Source organism: Leuresthes tenuis, unplaced genomic scaffold (assembly GCF_036924035.1).
Source record: "Leuresthes tenuis unplaced genomic scaffold, fLeuTen1.0.hap1 SCAF_17, whole genome shotgun sequence".
Lineage (NCBI taxonomy): Eukaryota > Metazoa > Chordata > Actinopteri > Atheriniformes > Atherinopsidae > Leuresthes > Leuresthes tenuis.
The window spans coordinates 8,501,569-8,521,836 of NW_027325371.1; the positions used below are offsets into that span (position 1 = coordinate 8,501,569).

Below are 20,268 nucleotides of genomic sequence, written 5' to 3' on the forward strand. Positions count from 1 at the left end.
CCCGGTTGCTATCACTGGACTCTGACTGCACTTTGTTGGTAATTCTTATCAACTTTCATCAACATAAAATGATCAATCAAACTAATTTTATGGAAGGATCTCAGATTTGATAATCTCATGAGCTGCGTCGCTCTTATCATTCAAATATTAAAACCTTAAAGATAGAGAGAAATTAAGGTATGGAATTTATAAACGTGGTAAAACATTTAACAATCTACTGGTTTTTAAAGTGTCTAACTTGCTCTTGGTGACAAAGATTCAACTGTGTGAGGCTGGAGCATTTTTGGCCTCAGTGTTGATCTATTGCTGATGAAGTAGACGAATCCTGTGTTTCCATGGCAATGTGAAAGGCTAGAAATGACCAGTTTTTTAGAGAGGTGTAGTCGGTGGAGAACTGTTTACTTTGGCGTGTGTGTGGGTTGGACGATCTGGATTCAAAATACCAGCTGAGCCTAAAGTACACTGCTGTGCACCTTCTGTGACTTCTGTGCTAGTAAATCAGAGAATTATGTGTAACGTTGAACAATGGCCTATTTTTCAACCAGCCTATCCATTTATGAATAATTAGCTTGACAAAAGGATTATCTAATTTACAGATTCAAGCATTCTTACTTACCAAGAATTTATGTTCTGTATAAAAATGACCTAATTCTTCGTAGTAGCGTTTTAAGGAATGTGTTGTGCTTTACACACAATTTTGCACAGCGCATGTGAATATTATCTCCACATTAACTATTTGTCAATATCTCAGTGGATCTAATAAATGTCACCTGCATGTCACGCAATAATTTACAATCCCATCTCCAAAAAGTTTAATTAAAATTAAAATGTAAATGAAAAAACATTATGCAGTGATGTGCACATTTCAGAAGTTCATTTGTTATTCACAATAAAACTGACTATTATCAAATGTTGGTAGAGAGACAAATTAGTATTGTAGACATAATAGACAAAACTGTGTCTGCATAAAATGATGAACATTTGGAATATTCCATCATATACAATACATTACATCATCTAAAGATTCAGAGAATCTGGAGACATTTCTGTGCACAAGAGACGTGACCAAGAATCAATGTTAGATGTCCGTGATCTTTGGGCCCTCAGGCAGGACTGCATGAAAACAGGCAGTATTCTGTCATGGAAATCATTACACGGACTCAGGAACACTTGTTTGTGTTCCTGAAACATGAAATCACAAACACAAACATGAAATCATTGTTTGTGAACACAGTTCACAATGCCAGCCACAAATGTATGTTAAAGCGCTGCCACATAAAGAAGAAGCCATACGTGATGTGAACATGATCCAGAAACTCTTCTCTGGGTCAAAGCTCATTTTAAGTTGGACTGAGGCAGAATGGGAAACTGTTCTGTGGTCAGAAGAATTGAAATTTGAAATTCTTTTGGGAAATCAAGGATCCCACATCCTCTGAACTAAAGAGGACCATCTGGCTTGTTATCAGAGCTCAGTTCAAAGTCATGCATCTCTGATGGTATGGTGCTGCATTAGTGCCTATGGAACTAGCAACTTTCACATCTGGAAAGGCTCCATCGGTGCTTTAAATCAGGTTTTAGAGCAACATGGGCTCCCATCCAGGTGACACTTTTTTCATTGAAGGTCTCACATATTTCAGCAAGACAGCACTGAACCTAATTCTGCATCTTTTACAACTTTCACCTCTTGAACATTTGATGCTTCGTGAAATGTAAAATATGTCAACAGTCCTCTTGCAAGGGTTCCTGCAACTGTTGTCCTCAGTTCCCAGATGTTTACAGACTGTTGTGAAAAGAAGAGGGGATGCTACACATTGGTAAACTTGGCCCTCTCCTAAATTTTTTGAGATGTGTTGCTGTCATCAAATTTAAGAAGAAAAAAAGTCTTTCTTCTTTCAACATCTGATAAGTGTCACTTTGAATAAGATATGGTTTTGATGTGAGATCACTCCTGTTTATATACACCTCACACAGGGTGTGGAATTGGGGTTATATGTTGCGATCATTTTTTACAAAGACACAGCTTTTGTTTTTGTGGAAATATTCAAAACGAAATTTGCATTAAATGCAAACACACTGTGTTGAAAACAAAACAAGGTGTGTTGTCCTTATCTGGACACAGGTTTTTTTTTTTTTAAAAGAGCACAAAATGTGTGCTTTTAGAGTGTGGAGTGGAGATAAAGATTGACATTTTATGTCAAAACATAAGTTGGTTACCTTTGAATAAGTATATTATTTTCCTGCCCTTTACTATTGATTTTATATGTCCCTTGACTGAGCCAAATCAATGAAAAATAATGTGCAGCTTTCCCCATGGAATGGAGGTCACTAGTGGTGGGAGAGGTATATCGATCCTTTATGTCAGTGAAAATACTATTACAGTAATGTAAATGGCCTTTATTGCATGTAAAAGTCCTTCATTAAAATGAAGAAACAGCCCACTGTGCTGAAAATCCTGGGTCTGCAGAAAAATAACCAATGATGACCGATTGCTTAGGTAGCATTTCATTTTCACTTGTCAAGTCAGACAAAGTTTTATTACTTCATCAGTAGTTTTATCCGGCAGTTCCCAACTTCCCAATAACAATAAAATGAGCATAAAGCACCATTAGAATGGCAATATGCATGTGAAGTATAATATCATCATCTATTGCTGTACTTAAGTATATTAGTAACTTTTTCCACCACAGGAGGTCAGAAAGATGTTAACAATGTGGGTCTAAGTGATACTGAAAATGTCACGCTGGGGTGGGCGAAGGGTTAATGTGCTGTGAAACTAAAGAGTGTGATGTCACACTTCAAGGTGAGATTGAGTGAATCCATACAGAGCTCCTGCTAAAGGTCAAGTGCAGCGCGGCGTGAGAATAATGTGTGAGTGTACATATTTAATTTGAATAATTTCAGCTGTATTTGGTCATTGCAGCATTTGAAACAGTGGGAGAGATTATGTCAGGAGAGATGGGAGAGATTGCAAATGTGCTACACCAGTGATTCAAATTCATCAGAGTGAGAGAAGATAATTACCTCAGCGCAGCCTCAATAAAGCAGGAAGTGTAACCACTGAAAAAAAAAAAGATTTATAGCAGATTAGGACATCAAGGATCTTTTAATGCCAATATATAAAGGGCAGTCGCTGCTAATACAAGGTGAGAAATGATGTCTGATGAGGATGAGTCACATGCTGCCCTCTGCTCAATTAAAGAGCATCAGTGAATAGAAAATGTATTATCTCCATCCCATCTTGTGCGCTGAAAGCTAAAAGAAAACCTCTAACACTGGTCTCTTGTTCTCCTTTTAACATCTCCTCTCAGTTGCTCACTATAAATACATAGGTGCTGTTTCCAAGGTAACAACTCTATAGAGAATTGGCCACCTGAATTTCAGATGGAGCGGAAAAGGAGGCTGTGCAGACTCTAGGACTGTGAGGAATTTTACTCTCCTCATCTCACCTTCACAGTAAACATTGGTCTTCATTAACAACCTGTGAGCTGGACTACAACAGCTGTGCTAGTCCTTAAAATACTGCCCTGCTATCAGGATGCTTTATGTCCGATCCCTGCCTGCAAACCGTCTCCAACTTGTTGGGGAATTTATCATAATAATTACATTAGCGTTTTAATTATTTACCGTTTTTATGGCGACAAGAGCTAACCTCTGTCCTCCAGAATTTGTCACACCGGTCTGGCATGTAGGTGAGCATATTAACACTTCTCCAGAATCTGATCATCTTCATTTGCAGGCACAACCATCACGTTGAATACAAGTTCATTAAGTGACACGAGTCTGCCATCTGCTGGCGACAATGAGGAACTGCAACATTGTGAGGAGTTTTAATTTAGGTAGCCGTTTCAAACTCCTATTTCACATTATCAGCCCCACAGCTCATTAACATCATCATTAAAGTTGAGTGTTAATACCCGTACTGGTGCCAAAAAAAAAGAATTTTTGAGGTATGATGTCAGTATTATTGATAAGCAACCTCTAAAAATGAGCTGTGGACTTACCTGGTGTCTAATCCAGTTGGCAGGTGATGCAGAGGATGGTGGGATTCCTATTTTACTCATAAAGAAAACAAGCTCCGACAACTCCCTGATTATATCATTTTCTATTATAGTTGTAATAATAACCCAAGTTATAGTATGCCAGCACAGTGTGACATTTAAACTAATTCATATTGCTCTGACCTACAGTTCAAACTCTATTCAAATGTGACATTTCCAGACAGAACTATGGAGGAGTTTCTATGGAGTCATTCATTATAGGGATGAATACGCTTCTCTAAACGTACATCTCTAAATTATTGCTTTGAAGAAGCCATTAGGAAGAGTTTATAATAGAGATTCTCTTTAATATAGTGCATTTATCAGATGTTACAGGATGAGTTTAAAAAGGCGTAAAAGAAATACATATGAACACAGCATGTCATTTGTACAGAAACGATCTTGCAAATTAAAGCTTCACATCTGAACAAAGGGTGGGAGATGTCATGTTAAAACACATTTTTCTTACAGGTTTTTCTTTTTTTCTTGCCATTTACCAGATTATATCTCTACTATTTAAATTAGACACTGTAACACAAGGATTGGTCATTCCATTACAACTTTCAAAGAAACATCTAAAAATCCAGTTGTAGAAAAAACAAGAAGGGAACCCGAAGCTCCCTGTTGAGGTCAGTTTAAGTCATCCTCACTCACTCAGGGCTGTAGACTGTTCAATACTGGTTTCCTTTTTTCCGTCCCCCCCCCCCAATCGCAGAGATCTTTGGGTGTGAGGAAAACTAATCTGGTTAAACTGAAGCAACACTTTTACTTGCACATTTCAACTGTCTGCTGGTGTAGAGCAATGATGAGAGTTGCTGTGTGTGGGTTCACTGTAATTGCTGAGCGATAAATAGCCGTCTTCACACAAGCCCGTGCTGTGTAAGCTGATGGGGTTGGGAAACCAGCATAATTTGATGTAAATAACAAACAGGGGAAGTGCCCTGGGCAGAAGCAATAAAGCCTGAAGCACTGAGTAAGCGTTTATAGGGCTGACTACATACTTCCGATTCAAAAAGTACCATCTATCACAGCTCTGACATTGCGGTCAGGAGCGTGTATGTCCCCTATGAGGAAACAAAAGTGGACAACCTCACGCTCTGCAGACAAATCCAAAATTGAACTGAACACAATGAGCCCTTTCTGAGGCAAACCAATTGGTCCCGAAAAAAAATATTTTACTCCAAAAAGAAAAAAAAAAGTAGGACAACACCTGGCAGCTCACACTAAAGTGAACGAGGTCATACACAGATCAATAGTAACAATAAAATAAAATGATAATAAAAACAGACCCTAACCAAGAAAATACTCACAAGAGATACAAAAAAAAGGTCAACAAGTAAATAAAGAGCCAGAGTGGGAGCAACTCCTACCAAAACAAGAAAGGCCTCGTCATTGCAGTGGACAGGGTGTAGCTGAAACCCACACAGGCCCAGAGGACACACACAACCACGTACCATGCAGTGGTTCCACTCCTCCACATATGTAAACATGCGCTGCAACATTTATTGCCTTTTTCAGATCCAGTCCCTGTGGATCTTTGAATCATTTACATGGTTAAAAAGAACAATAATAATAATAAAAGACTAAATGGAAAAATACCAGACTTAAAGCTATATGTGATATCTTTCAGAGGCGGGGCTGAACAAATGTGGAGAAATCTTCACAGAAATTGGTGGCAAATAAGAGTTACATTCTGCACATTAATGACCTGCAGTTTGTCAAATGACAGATTGGGAGAAAGTTTGCTTTTTTTGAGCTCCATCTTTTAGATCTTCAAAAGATACCAAAACTAAAAAGGAATTCTTGGAGAATGTCAAATGTTACGCTGGGTGAATAAACAGATATCAAAAGGCCTTAATGACAAATGTTAAAACTGAACTGTTATTTGGTTTGTCTCTTAAACATTCTTTTAAGACAGCACAGAGCACTCGACGTCTTGTGCTGCTTTTTGCTTTGTTGAAACCAGCGCCTTTGGATGGGATGACACTGGAGGAATGAGGTGACTGAGAGCAAACTGTGTTCAAGGCACAGCAGGGCTGCTCCCACTTAGCTCACACGTACAAGCAAACGCTCATTCGATCACTCAAAAATACTTATCCAAACACACACATACAGTACATGGATGCAGGGGAGCACTGGCCAAAGTCCAACAATTCAGAGGAAACAGAGAAAATGAGAGGAGAGGAGAGAGAGAGAGAGACCAGGACCAGTGCAGTCTCCCAAAAAACGCTGCAGACAGAGAGGAGGACAAATGGATCATTTTGCGTTCTTTAGCTGGCTCGAAAGCCAGTCCAGACCCTCGTAGAGCCCATCTCCACTAGTGGCACACGTGGCCTGGATATACCAGTTACGGTGGCGCAGAGAGTGCAGGCTCAACTTGTCTGTGATCTCAGCTGCATTCATAGCATTGGGCAGGTCCTGGCAAAACAGAAAACAACGGTTTACTTAACAGAAACATTTCAAACGGCCCCTTAAGATCAGTTTGAGGGCATACCTTCACATCTTAAGATAGATCATCTCTTATAATTTCATTTTAAATAAAGGAAAACAGAGAGAGAAGGAGGCATTATTGGCCTTCACGTGACCAGCTGAGTGCTGAACATGTGACTGCAGTTGGGGGGGATGTGTGATAGAAATCCTGCCAGCATGTGCTGGGACAACAGATTCATAGAAAAGTCTTATTTCATGACTTCCTGCTTTCACTAGTTAACGTTAAGCACTGCAAGACTGAAGCGTGGCTGCATGATCTGGCAGTTTGTAATTACTGCCAAGACGTCTAAATAAAAACACAATGTATAAAAACACAGTCTGTAATTTTGATTTAAAAAAAATAAGCATATACCCTATCATTGATTAGATAAATTCACCTGTTTATTGGCAAACACCAGCAGCACGGCATCCCTCAGCTCGTCCTCAGCCAGCATTCGCATCAGCTCCTCCTTCGCCTCGCCGACTCGCTCCCTGTCGTTACTGTCCACTACGAAGATGAGGCCTGAAAATGGAAAAGAGGTGAGGAATCGCATGATTGAGGTGGAGAAAGGTCTTCAACTGTAAAGGAGGAGTCAACCAGCAGAGAATGTGGATGAAAACATGTTGCTCACCTTGTGTGTTTTGGAAATAATGCCTCCACAGTGGCCTGATCTTGTCCTGACCGCCGACATCCCACACTGTAAAACTGATGTTCTTGAATTCTACCGTCTCAACGTTAAAACCTGCGGAAGGATGGGGATAATAAGGTTTTTAATCGTAGCCGAGATATCAGCCAGGGCAGGCGTTAAGCTATGGAATTCTCATTGCTCCGCAGGAGATGACTCACCAATGGTTGGGATTGTAGTAACAATTTCTCCCAGTTTGAGCTTGTACAAGATGGTGGTCTTTCCAGCTGCATCCAGTCCTACCATCAGGATTCTCATCTCTTTTTTGCCGAACAGACCTTTAAAGAGGCTCGCAAAATTCCCCATCTTGGTTGACCTGCGGAGGGATAAACGATATTGGGTGTTAGGTTTGATGAGCTAATAACTAAGCAAATAACAGCTAATTAACTAAAACTTGAAGATTATGATTGACTGCAATGTTGCAACAAACAACAAATGCCACATCCTCCGGCCCAGAAAAGCACATTTACAGAAGATAAAATACCATGACACAGTTTTTTTGGTGTGTGTGTGTGCGGGGGGGGGGGGGGGGGTTGTTGGTTGGTTAGTGCTATTTCCTGTATTCATTATGTGCAACTGTAAAAAGAGCTTCTGTCTTTTCCGCAACTTCCTTTTTCTTAAAAAAATGCAATAAAATAAACACTTAACATGTCCCCTTTAGACATCTATTTTCACCTTAGTCTGTGTGAACAAGTTACCACTGAAATAGTTTGCTTTTCAGACCCAGAAAAGGTTAGAGACGACACCAGTCTGGTCCTGAACAGGCAGCAAACGTCAGCAGCCTTGAAAGAAAGAATGAATGAATGAAAGAAAGAAACCGATTTCGTGAACCACAGTTCTAATTTTAACCTGCGTTACTACTCTGAAAGGTATTACGTGGACTGAGCAGTCAAGTTTATCTACATAGTTCATGGAGTAGTGTAGAACCACATATCCTTTCCTGCTTTGCTTTCCCATTGATGAATGTAGAATTCACGCAAAACAGGCAAGAGGATTCATTTAGTCTGAAATAAGTCAAAAGAACTGCTCACCCAGGTATTATTATTGATATCATCATCATCATTATTTTACATTCCCAAACAATGACATCTGCTACTGTAAAGCTAAAACCAGTATCATCATGAAACTTTTTGGTATTTCACTTAAAAAGTTAAGTTAACAGTAACAATCGAAACAGTTGCCAATTCATTTTATGACATCATCTATATTCCTCTACCTACTGCCAAAGAACATCCAGAAGACAGACAACTTGTCTCAGCTTGCTTTTATCTAAGCTCTGTGTCCTATAGTGTGTGCATATAAGAGATAAAGACCAATAAGCAAAACAAAGCACATTCCTTCAACCATAACCACAGAGCCAGGAGTGAGAGCTGGGCCCAGATTTATGTCGAACAGAGTTATCCTAAACCTGCACAACACTGCAGGTGCAAAGGAAACACTGACACATCATACAGACTGCTGAGATTATCTTGTGAAAGTCCTGACCTGCAGGTTTTGGAACTATATACTTAAACAGGAAGGACTTTTAAAGCAGTCATTGTGCTTTCTTTTTCTCACACAGACAATTCTGTGAATTTGGCGAGTTACGCAGCAGCAGACGAGCAGAAGCAGCAGTTTAAGTGCCAAGTCGCGTTCGGGTTGTGGGTGGAGTTCACAACATGATCTCTATGGTTATTTATGCATGAAAAATGTAGGTAAGTGGATTCTGGGTATAAAAGAATGTTTAGTCTCAGCTATGGTCGTGAGTAAAATCAGATCCATCACAAAGATAAACTTCAGCATCTGGATTGATTCAATTTTGGCCATTTTTGTTCCATCACGTGTGAGAAAAAGTATTAAAGACTTGCTTTGTGTAGAAAACCAATTAGTGGCAATGTAGTATTGGATAAAAAGCTCAGTGCCCCAATATGTGCTTGTGACCAGCAGCTGAGGCTGATCATATGGCAGAAACCCTGCAAACCCAACAGCTAAGGTTAAATGTTGGGTATTATCTCAGAATTTCTATCATTCCAGGGGGCTGCAAAAGAAATGACTTCTAAGATACTTCCAGGGTTTAGCATCCCGGCCTTAAACCAAGGAAACACGGCTAAATACCAGAAACTGGAGCGTTTCGAGTCAACAGGCCTGACAGGCTGCGGTCAGCGCGACAAGACACACAAGATATTGTGCATCTCACCATGTTACTTCATGAACTGACAGATGCCAACAGGTACACCTTCCAGCTACCCATGGATTAGGCGCAGGTGGCGGCACTCATGTATGTAACCTCATGTTGAAACCTCTTAGGCAACCACCCATCAGGGAGAGGCAAATGCATCTCTAAATCACAGAGTTGCACTTTAGCTCAGGTCACTGTCAGTCACCGGACAGGATTTTTTCCCCTCGTTTGTTAAGGTTCCTCATATTCTGATGTCGACCAATCCCATGCTCTTAGAGGTTTCGAAATTGAAAAACATAGGTGACCCTGCCTTTGCACTGGCTGCTACTAATCTATGGAAAAACACATCGATTCCTATTATAACAGGTCAATGCTTAAAACTTCTGAGACACCATTGAAGAAGACCAACCTCTTCACTTTGAAGTTTGATTTGAGTTGAGCTTCATGCTTTTGGTTTTATCCACTGGGCCTTAATGGGTTTTAACCGGTAAGATTTACTAATTCTCTGGTTTCAGCCATGACATTTTACTGTGTCTTTATGAAATGTTGCTCTTGGACCGTTTAACCTTTGCTACCAAATACAGGATTTTGGTTCAACTCACATAGATGCATTTTATGAATAAAAGTTATACTAACAAAAACAGCAACTGTCTCTTTTTCTTTTATTAACATTAAGTAATGAATAATTATCTTTTAGGAAAAGGGAAGTTTAGCTCAAGTGTACCAGAGTTAATGTTTGAGAAGCACAAAAGCACAGTCAAATTTGAAATATTTTACTTTAAAATTTAGGACAACAAAACAATAGACAATACAAATTTATATTTTGTTTCACGTACGTTTGATCAAAGGGAACCTTTTCTCATCTAAAAAGAAAGACTGAAATGAGCGACCAACAGAATTTCTAACAAAGCTGGAGCATAATCGCCTCTGACATTGATAAGCTGACCTGTCAGACAGTTCTGTGAGCAGAACATTGGTCGAAACAAGACTGGGAACTACAGACAGCTGCATTAGACCCAAAGTGGAGCATTTTTAAGAGGACCACCCATTAATAAAAGAAAATAAAGTACATGCAGAGAAAAAGAAGACAATAATAGTGAAAATGTTGGATACTGGATCTAGCTGACAGTCAGCCAGCCCAGTAAATGACAGAGCCTCCATTTGTTATACTACTAAAGAAGCTCTGTTGAGGTTTTTTCTTTAGTGTTTATGTTCTCTACAAGCCAATACTGCCACTCCACTACATTCTGACACTTTGGAGACAAATTTTGTCATTTTAACTTTACCACATGCATCTAAACACTTCATTTAACATTTAGCAGAATAATGATGACGTGTTATAAACCCCCAAAAATCTATGGGGAGTATGTTTGCCATTGTATCCAAGTAAAAGCGTCAATATTCCCTCAACAAATGTTTAACGAACACACAAAGACATAAAACAAATAAATGAATAAAAAAAATCCTTCGCTCACTCTTATACCTTAAGCTTCGTCAGCTGACGCCCATGCAACCCGATGCTGTGCTTATTTACTCTGTGTTGCCTTTGTAATTCTATCCAACGTATCGGTACTATGGGTACCTTTTAACTAGTAATAAATGCAACTCTAGGTTAGCCTCTAGTTTGAAATCCAACTGACTTTACACTTTAAATCAGTGGGTACGCTGGCACAATGAGAAGCTGTTAGCGTTAGTGACAATTCGTGTATGTTAGCCTGTTAGCCGGTTAGCCTGTTAGCCTTCCAGGACCCATCACCGGTCATCAGATTTACGTTTATATTTCATACGCAAAGCTCCCTACGCGTCGAGACATCAGTAGCGGACAAATCCCTGAAGAGTGTTAAAAATACGGTTTGTACTCAGGGATCAATGGGTAGACTAAATACTTTATTAGCCAATCGAGCCGTTCTGAAGTTAAACACCAACGAAAACAGCTAACGAACTTTAAAGTATCTTGCTTCCAGCTTTCACAATTTAAAACCAGCCATTGCCAAGAAAACGTGATCAAGTTCGAGGTCTTTATCTTTATATAAATTCAATTACAGCTACGACACAAATACATGTTATTTTCCAGACAACAGTTTTACCTTTGCTGACGTTTCTCGATCCTTCTTCGCTGGTCCTGTTCAACAATAAAATGGCGTTTTCCGGCCTCTTCTTCTTCGTCATCCTCCTCCTCCGCTTTACATCTTCTTCTTCCAAATCTTAAGGTAGATTGCACATATTGAAATCTCTCATTAGCGCCAAAGAGTAGTGTGGAGTGTGAATAGCTATAATGGTCTTGAAAAAATAAGGCTGATATAAATTGAATCAGTAAATCTATTCTTAAATACTGAAAATAAATGGAATGATATTCATATCTTGATCTCTGAGGAAGATATTCTAACACGGGTAGTTGAATAAATTGCTCTCATGGTATGTAGGTTTCCTTTTGATAAATTGCTCAGAGCTTCTTATTCCCTGCAGATAACAGACATCTTCACAAAAAATGATGCAGAGAGTACATGGTATATGTATATGGTACAAGTGGATGGCCATTTTGTACTTGCCTTTAGTATTTTTGCACCAATACTGTGACTGTCATATTTCAGCACGGTGTGCATTGTGTGCTTAGAAAATATGAGAAAATGGTTGAGGACAGAAGAAAAAAAATGAACTTCAGTTGATCCATCTTCTGTTCACTTAAGACTCATCAGAAATGGTCTCCATGGAAGGGTGGCTGTCAAGAAAACATTCTTAAGGAAGTGAAACAGGGAGAAAAGGCTGAGCTATGCCAAATTACACAAGAACTGGACTGAAAATCAGTGACAACAGGTCTTGTGGAGGGATGAATCCTCAACATTGCCGAAACAGTGTGGGATCATCTTGATATAGAGTGAAAGAAGTCTGGAGCACTATTCCTGAAGACTACAGAAAGGAATGACAGAAAGCTTCTCAAAGTGGCTTCAGGCTGAGTCGAAGAAAAGAACTGTACATTTATTTACCATATTTTCATTTCTGTGTGCACATGTTTCAATAAATCACTTCGCTTATTTCCTATTTATGACTTCCGCACAGTACAATATATATTGTCATCATTGTAAACAGCATAGAAAACATTGTAGAAACATAGTGTTCCTTTCCGGTGAATGCAAATAAAAGTCAGAAAAACAATTCTTCCCATCGTTTTATTTCTGTTGTGAAAGAGAAAACCTTTAATTTTACATGTGCAGTTATTAAATGTGTCACCTTAAGTGGCTGTTCATGACAGTTTTACAATAACTGAAGCGCAATTCTATATTTAGAGAAAATACAAACATTTGCTTATGTATACTGTCCAATGACACATTCAACAGGTAACTCTGTTCCCGGATTTTGTTCCCCACTAGATGGGGCTCCATCCATTAGAGGAAGAAGATGGAGCCTGATGGGAGGCAATAAGCGTGCTTTAATTTATTTCAATCACTGTTTGATGTTCTGTTATATGTTGACAGGGTTGGGGAATCCTGTGGTTCGCATGTAAGTTCGTATAGTTTTGAAATGTAATAACTTGTAGGATTAAACACGGTACGTTTTGTTTTGGCTTCACCATTTTTCCCCGTCTTTAAATTTGGCGCTTCAGAATGAAAAGTCAGGAAAAACCATGTCATCTAAGACAAATTTCTGGAGATAAATAAATTATTCTGATAATTCCATGTAAAGTGAAATTGTTTAGAGTTAGGAGATGGAAATCATAAGAAAATAGTTTATTCTGAGTGCCAAGTGTCTTTGTAAAAATGTTTGAGGTTGTTTCCCTTGCGCATCACAATTAATGGAGGCGTGAATGTGATTGCACCACTCAGTGCGTTCAAGGTTCTTGTATCACAGCAATAAGCCGCAGTGCTTGTGCATCAATTTACACCTGGGTGGCGTTGCAGTGGGAGGGAACATACAGTAATAATACTGACAAAATCCAATGAGGGTGCGGCAGGATGATGCTTCCTCCTACAGAAAGCCCTGCCTCCCAGCGGATCGCAGGGCCATACGCACGGGGATGAAAGTCTGTGTGCATGTGGGGTCCCTTAAAGAGAAGCGCCGACCAGACGGCAGAGACTTTCTCCATAGAAGAATCAGCGAAATGAGGAACAGCGCCAACCCGGCACCATGCGCTCCAGGTTCCCAAGGACCGCCTGCCTATTGCGAATCATTGCTCTCTGCATCCTTCTCTCACATACTGCAGCTTATTTCGGGTCAGACGTTAAACTTTTTTTTTGTTGTTGTTATCTCCACTCATCTCATTTGATGACTGACTTTGCAGTTTTTAACCTGAGAAGATTGCTTTGGGGGGAAAAAATATTTTTGCGCAAACTCTTGAATGATATAATTGGTGTTATGGGGGGAAAAACAACCAAATGTTTTGTTTATTTTCTTTTGATGCAAGTAAATGTCGCACTATTTGGAATTTGCAGTTTTATCAAATCAACTTTAATTACCTAAACATTTTGAGGCATGGATCTTCTTACGTGTTTTCAAAAATGAACCCTTACAGTTTCTGCTGAACACTTTTCAGGAAAGTTGAAACAATGCTCTTTTTTGTTTGTTTTCAAGTTACTTACATAAAAAAGTCCACATTTGCCATAGTCAGATTTTTTTAAGGATAAAATAATTCTGGCAGTGGGAGAATAATACTTGAAAGTGTTTCAGTTTTGTGGCCAGTAATGTTTTCTCCAGATTTGATCCTTAATGTGTGTTTTTCCTTCCCATTCGTAGGCTGACAGGTCGGGAGCCCTTGGTGTTTTTACCAGGTCCATTTTCCAATGACGCCCCAACAGGAAAGGCCCATCTGAAGCAGTGCGAGCAGATGACTCTGACCAGGCGGCAGAAGAGACTGTGCCGCAGGGAGCCAGGTTTGGCGGAGACGCTCCGGGAGTCGGTGCGCCTCAGCCTGCTGGAGTGCCGGTATCAGTTTAGGAACGAGCGCTGGAACTGCAGTTTGGATGGCCGGGGAAGCCTCCTTAAAAGAGGTTAGCCATCGTTTCAGTCTTTAATTTTAATCCACGGTGGTTTTACTGACGTTGACCGCAGTGAAAAATATTTTTTGCTGGAGGGCGCTGGGTTCAGTCGGTCACAATAAATCTTGTCTCCATGTGTTTTTAATTACCTCAAGTGTAACCTGTTATAGTTTTTAGTATTTTTTTCTTATCAGGTAAGCAGATAACAGTTATTTCGTTTTCAGATATATTTATACAGACACCCATCATGCCAAAGTGAAGTGTGTGTGAGAAGGCCATACACTTAGCTAAGCCAGATTTTTCTGTACGGCTGTGAAGTTTGGGACAACAATAGTTAATCCGCCTAAACAAAGAGGAATCTAGAAATAGCAGTGTTTAAAAAAAAAAACAAGGATGAGCATTACGTTTATCACAAGCTAAGACCAGATTCGAAGCTGCTTGTTTTCTAACTTTAATCAAAGTTAAATTGTTTTTTGTTTATCATTTCATAACTTCTCATGCGATCCACATGTAAAGCTTCATAAAGGGAAGGTTCTTTTACATATGAATTCCTGTGAACTCCGCAAATATTACTAAAAACCAATTGTATCCAACTGTATCCAATATATATTAATATGTATTAATGCATATATCAATATATATTGGATACAGTTGTTTTTAGCTGTTATATATATGTATATATATACATTTTTGCATCTTTTAGTTGTTGGCTCCTTATTGAAAGAAAGACTTTACTATCGTAATAACATTCCAACGCAGAAATAAGCAAACCCACTGCATCACTCCCAGGCACCTGTGAAAACCAACTGATTTGTGAAAACAACACACTCCTCCTAATCGTAGACTTTAAAAGTTGCCTTGAAAAGTATCCTTCCCACGGGGTTGATAGTCAATTGATTAGCTACACTTGAATCTCCATATTGGATATAATTCAAAACCCTCACAAGTCTGATGGGCACACAAAATGCTGTAGGATCTTCCAGGATTTATGCATATGGATATCAGTGTGTGGGAGAACATGAACAGGTCAGCAGAGAGGTAATGAGGGAGTAGAAAGCCAAGAAATGTGGTGCGGTGGAGAACGTTCAAGCCCTGTGGTTATTTTTATCTCGGGAAAGTGCCCATTCCCAGAGGAAAAGGGTGGCGTGATTACCCACTTTGATCTGGGAAAATCCTTCCTAGACAAAATAATAATTAATTGGATCAAAATATACCCTGGTGATGACTCTGGGCAAAGCAAATAACAGTGTACAACCACAAGGAAAAGGTCAGAAGAGGAGTTACGACACAAGAAAACTTGTAGAATTGCTGAGGTTGTTGTGAGCCATGACAACGTAGTGCACCATTTGTAAACATTTGAACCCAAAGCTTAATCACTGGCACAAAAAGACCTTTTTCATTATTGCATACTATGATTCACACAGTGTACATTAAGATCCAGAAAGCTGATAGCTCTGTCTTGGATTAAAAATGTTTTTGTTTTTTTTGTCACCCAAAATGATTTCTCCTCCTCTCGTGTCTTTTCCTTCCACCCCAGCATTCAAGGAGACCGCCTTCCTGCTGGCGGTGTCCTCGGCAGCACTGACCCATGCGCTCGCCAAAGCGTGCAGCTCAGGCCGAATGGAGAGGTGCACGTGCGATGATTCCCCTGGCATCCAGCACCGAGAAGCGTGGCAGTGGGGTGTCTGCGGCGACAACCTGAAATACAGCACCAAGTTTCTCAAGAAATTCCTTGGCCAAAAGCTGGTCACCAAGGACCTGAGGGCTCAAATTGATGCACACAACATTAACGTTGGAATTCGGGTGAGTTCTGAGATGTTACATTAAATCTACTTCAACAAAAACAGCATACCTCTCATAATCTTTTATGATGAAGTTGCTCCCCGAGGCAACAAAAACATCTTTACCTAAGCCACAATTTGCTCAATTAGCCGGGCTGCAATTTTCACAGCAGCTTCACTTCTGTCACACTCCAGTTCACCAGAGGATACAAATGCATAATATTTTTAAAGGTGCCAGTCAGAAAACCTGCCCCCTCTGCCATTTATTGCCATGTTTAGCCTGTGTGGGTAACACAGAAGCAGTGCTGCAAGGAGACAAGGTGGCTGTGGGATCTTTGGAGCCAGGTGTTTTCAGGCATGATAAAGCTTGCTGTGCGGGCCAACAGAAAATTAAAGGTTTCATGTCGGAGAGAACGATTGTAACTGTGGCCTCTTTTTAATATACGAGCAAGCATTTTTTTCCACTTACTGGATCACTGTGCTCTTCATAAATCCACCTAATGTTCATAACCACCACTCTGAAGCTCTGAAATAGCAAGCCCCAGGGTGCAACTCTTGCAGCTCACACCTAGATGGGAAAGGAAAAACACAACAGGAAGAACTCTATCTTATCTCATCTCGAATGAGTTAAAAGTTTTACACCAGTGTGGCTGAAAAGAAACCAAGAGATGCATTAACAAAAAACATGAAGTGGTTGAGTTCCCCTCAGCTCATAGTAATGGTGCTCTGAAGCCCCCGAGGGGTTCATACCTGCAAAGGGAGGAACTGAGCAGAACTTTTCAAACCAGCAGTCCCCTCTGGCCTTCTCAGTTTGACCTGTCTCTGGCCCCTGCCACGACAGCAGCTCTCAGCCTGACTGATTGTGCTCTCATCACTGACCATCAACCTCAATGAACTATTAACCTAAATGAAGGGCAGCATCACCAACCGTTACTATATATTTATATATATATATATTTTTATAATTTTTTTTCTTGAGGGTAAATTCTTATCAATGTTTTCCACTGGCAGGCAGGTGTGAGAAAGTGGGTGGAGAGATTCCCCTGTCTGCTCTGCCTGTCACCTGGGCCTCGGGCTTTAGAAAAGATAGACAGGAGAGAAGCAGACAGAGCTAGTTTCAACACATTTAGAGAAAAATAGCAAGAGCTGTCCAACTGAGAAATGTGAGGTGAATGAAATACGACAAGCTCAGCAGTCACCATCAATCCATTATGTCCAAAATTTTGACTCAGGTGAGCTATAGGCACATATCCACAGCTCACCACCCCTAAGCTTCTACCCACCCTGCAGGAAACTGTCTCAGTCTGTCCAGATAGACCTCAAAGATAAGAGGCCAAGTAATGAATCAAACTGGAAGAGCTGACATTTCTTTTTTTTTCCTCAAATGCTTTCTTTTGTTTTACCCCCTCCTATCTCAGGCTGTGAAGAGTGGACTGAAAACAACTTGCAAGTGTCACGGTGTTTCCGGCTCTTGTGCTGTACGGACTTGCTGGAAGCAGCTGTCACCTTTTCATGACACTGGGCGGCTGCTGAAGTATCGATATGACACTGCTGTGAGAGTGCTGAGTGTCACCAATGCAGCCACGGGGGAGACCGAGCTCGCAGGCCCCCGTCGCCATGGCCAGAGCCTCCGCACTACTGACCTGGTGTACCTGGAAGACTCCCCTAGCTTCTGCAGGCCCTCCCGCTACTCGCCGGGCACGGGTGGCCGGTCATGCGCAAAAGACACGAGCTGTCAGAGTTTGTGCTGCGGACGTGGCTATAACACAGCCATGCGCCTCACCAGCCTGTCCTGCCACTGCCAGGTTCGCTGGTGCTGTCACGTGGAGTGTCAAACATGTGTCAGGGAGGAGGAGGTGTATACATGCAAAAATGCATAAGGACTTGAAAAAGGGAAAGAATGATGGACTGTAGCAGTGGGAAAATGTGTTTAAGATTGACCTTCAACAAGACTGAACTGTAATGCATTACAGACAATCCACTGAGGGATCTCACGTCAAAGCGTGTGTTTGCAGATCTCTTTTCTGACTTGCATGTTATTTTGGGAGGAATATACTAATGTATCATTATAATATTGCTAGAGACTTGCTTACTGACAGCTTACTGTTGATAAGGATGTTTTTAAACTAACCTGCTTTTTTTCTGCTGGATGCACTGAAATCCCACTTTTTTTGGGAAAGAGGGAAACAAGCTCTTAAAACAGATGCTGGACTGGAAGCATCCAGCAATGCGACGCTGGATCCCAACAGCCTGGGATCTCTGACACTGACTTTATTGTTTCATAATTGTCTTCTGACATTTTACTATTTATTGTGTCATTCTTTGTGTCTGTCACACTGCTGCTTTTTACTTTAAATCTTGTAATCATGTTTTGCCAATAAGGCTAAAATGAACTCAAGAGGAATCTACCTGTCTGTCTTTCTGACTGCTGTGTTGATATTTTCTGCTGTGGGGAACTTTTAAAGTTCATTTTTGAGTAAAAGCTCTTGCTACATATTAAACCAATTGTATTGTTAATGTTAAGGTCTAAATTTATGCATAGATTGAATCACTGGAAGCTTTGAGGGATGGCGGACACCACTGACTGGGTTATCGAGTAAACAAAGAAGCTGGCTTTCAGTTGCTCTTATGGAAATGTCTATGGAAATCTCTACATGTTGAGTAATGTGTGCTGAGCAGAACAAAGGCAGAGCGTAACAGTGAGGGAAACACGGAACATTGTCTTTGAAAATCAGCTTAATTTGGGAACATACCAGCCCTGCTCTTCTATTTCAACTTTTAATAGAAACCCACACTTTCCTATACTTTCAAGTGTAAAATTGCCCGACTGAACTATTTGGTCTTCAAAGTCTAAATTAGCTACATCTTTGTTCTCTGTGCCTTTGAAGTGGGTCAGTCATGCTCCCTATTTTCCCTAATTGCTAATCAAAGAAAATCACCATGTTTACTCCTCTAATATCCAACTCTATGTCCATGTGTTCAGGTCAAAAGTGCATGTTGGACCCAAAACATCTGTTTTTATCAGCCAGTTTATGGTTTATCTAAGTGATTCTGAACTGTATATGTGAAATGAAAATAACTCATAGTGGGGCCCCAGGCATCTGACAATGTGGAATCGTAATTTTCTACCTCACTTCAACTTTTGGCAAATATCAGTAAGATTTACGAGCTATGGAGAGTTATCCTCTCTGTAGATACATGTTTTTTCCTTCTGCATTTGTTTGAAATATCATATTCTAGATGTCTGTACAGGTCATTTGAATGTGGGAATATATGTAACCATTATTCAAAAGTGAGTGCTTTTTTATCTTGTTGCTTCACACTTTTATTTAAAACAAATAAGATTAATAAAAAGACATACGTTCATAAGACCTACGACTTTATTGTGTCTTACTCAGTTGTCACACTCAACCGTGTCATCACAAACGCACACATGTAATCTACACGCAACGGAGAAGCGAGTGCAGTCCACCTGACTGAAACTCTGAGCCCTGCATCTATCGAAAACCACTTCCCGCTGATGACGCCCTGCCCTCCTTTTCATCTGAAAATACTGTGGTCTCGCTGCATCACCCTACACCGCCCAGTAAAAGGCGAGGGGTGGGTGGGCGGAGGGCACGCTTACAGGTGTTGTGCCTCTGGCCAGCACACCAGCCACAATGACAATCATAATGACGATGATGATAACAAGGGTGATTACTCAGAGAAGCACTGCCTTGTGGAGCATTTGACCCCCAAATTGCTGTTAGAAAGTTACAATGGGCAGCCCCACAACCATGATGAGAACAGTTTAGGTGCTATTATCCGTGAATCATAACTTTCCACCCATCAGGGAATTTACAGCACACAGAGGGCTGTGTATGAAGTATTTACAGTGTACTCTGGTGCTTTGATGTTGCTCCCTAAGTACTGTGATTACACATTATTATTCGTTATTAGAAAATCAACTTCAGATCCAAAATATTGAAGTGAATTATAAAACAATTTCACAGGTTTAATTACCTTAAAATTGTCATTATGGATGTGCAGTGCAGCATTATTGAAGTAAATTATTTCTCTGTGTGATGGGTATACTGGTCTTGCCCTGGGGACAAGAATCTCTCTGAATTTATACCAGAACCTTCCTTTGTTTTGTCAGTCCTAAAAGAGAACAAAATCAAATGCCTT

At 40.3% G+C, this 20,268-nt stretch overlaps 2 protein-coding genes across 2 annotated transcripts; one reads left to right on the forward strand and one right to left on the reverse strand.

The window, feature by feature from the left end:
• Nucleotides 1-4,509: 4,509 nt before the first annotated feature.
• arf2a (ARF GTPase 2a) lies at nucleotides 4,510-11,538 on the reverse strand. The gene is made up of 5 exons (XM_072368030.1): nucleotides 11,438-11,538; nucleotides 7,354-7,508; nucleotides 7,139-7,249; nucleotides 6,905-7,029; nucleotides 4,510-6,455 (listed from the first exon to the last, which is right to left on the reverse strand). Exons 2-5 carry the CDS (start codon nucleotides 7,496-7,498, stop codon nucleotides 6,294-6,296), a joined length of 543 nt encoding a protein of 180 aa, XP_072224131.1. The 5' UTR covers nucleotides 7,499-7,508; nucleotides 11,438-11,538; the 3' UTR covers nucleotides 4,510-6,293.
• Nucleotides 11,539-13,357: 1,819 nt separating this feature from the next.
• wnt9b (wingless-type MMTV integration site family, member 9B) lies at nucleotides 13,358-19,470 on the forward strand. Its single transcript, XM_072368029.1, has 4 exons — nucleotides 13,358-13,558; nucleotides 14,079-14,332; nucleotides 15,858-16,123; nucleotides 17,520-19,470. The coding sequence occupies exons 1-4, from the start codon at nucleotides 13,473-13,475 to the stop codon at nucleotides 17,979-17,981; spliced, it is 1,068 nt and encodes a 355-aa protein (XP_072224130.1). The 5' UTR covers nucleotides 13,358-13,472; the 3' UTR covers nucleotides 17,982-19,470.
• Nucleotides 19,471-20,268: the final 798 nt, after the last annotated feature.

Excerpts from the sequence above, each read along its gene's own strand:
- arf2a (XM_072368030.1), bottom strand. The coding sequence starts at position 7,498 with ATGGGGAATTTTGCGAGCCTCTTTAAAGGTCTGTTCGGCAAAAAAGAG. Across the intron at positions 7,250-7,353 it reads TACTACAATCCCAACCATTG|GTTTTAACGTTGAGACGGTA; the intron begins GTGAGTCATCTC and ends ATCCTTCCGCAG. Across the intron at positions 7,030-7,138 it reads TTATTTCCAAAACACACAAG|GCCTCATCTTCGTAGTGGAC; the intron begins GTGAGCAACATG and ends TTCCATTTTCAG.
- wnt9b (XM_072368029.1), top strand. The coding sequence starts at position 13,473 with ATGCGCTCCAGGTTCCCAAGGACCGCCTGCCTATTGCGAATCATTGCT. Across the intron at positions 13,559-14,078 it reads CATACTGCAGCTTATTTCGG|GCTGACAGGTCGGGAGCCCT; the intron begins GTCAGACGTTAA and ends TCCCATTCGTAG. Across the intron at positions 16,124-17,519 it reads ACATTAACGTTGGAATTCGG|GCTGTGAAGAGTGGACTGAA; the intron begins GTGAGTTCTGAG and ends CTCCTATCTCAG.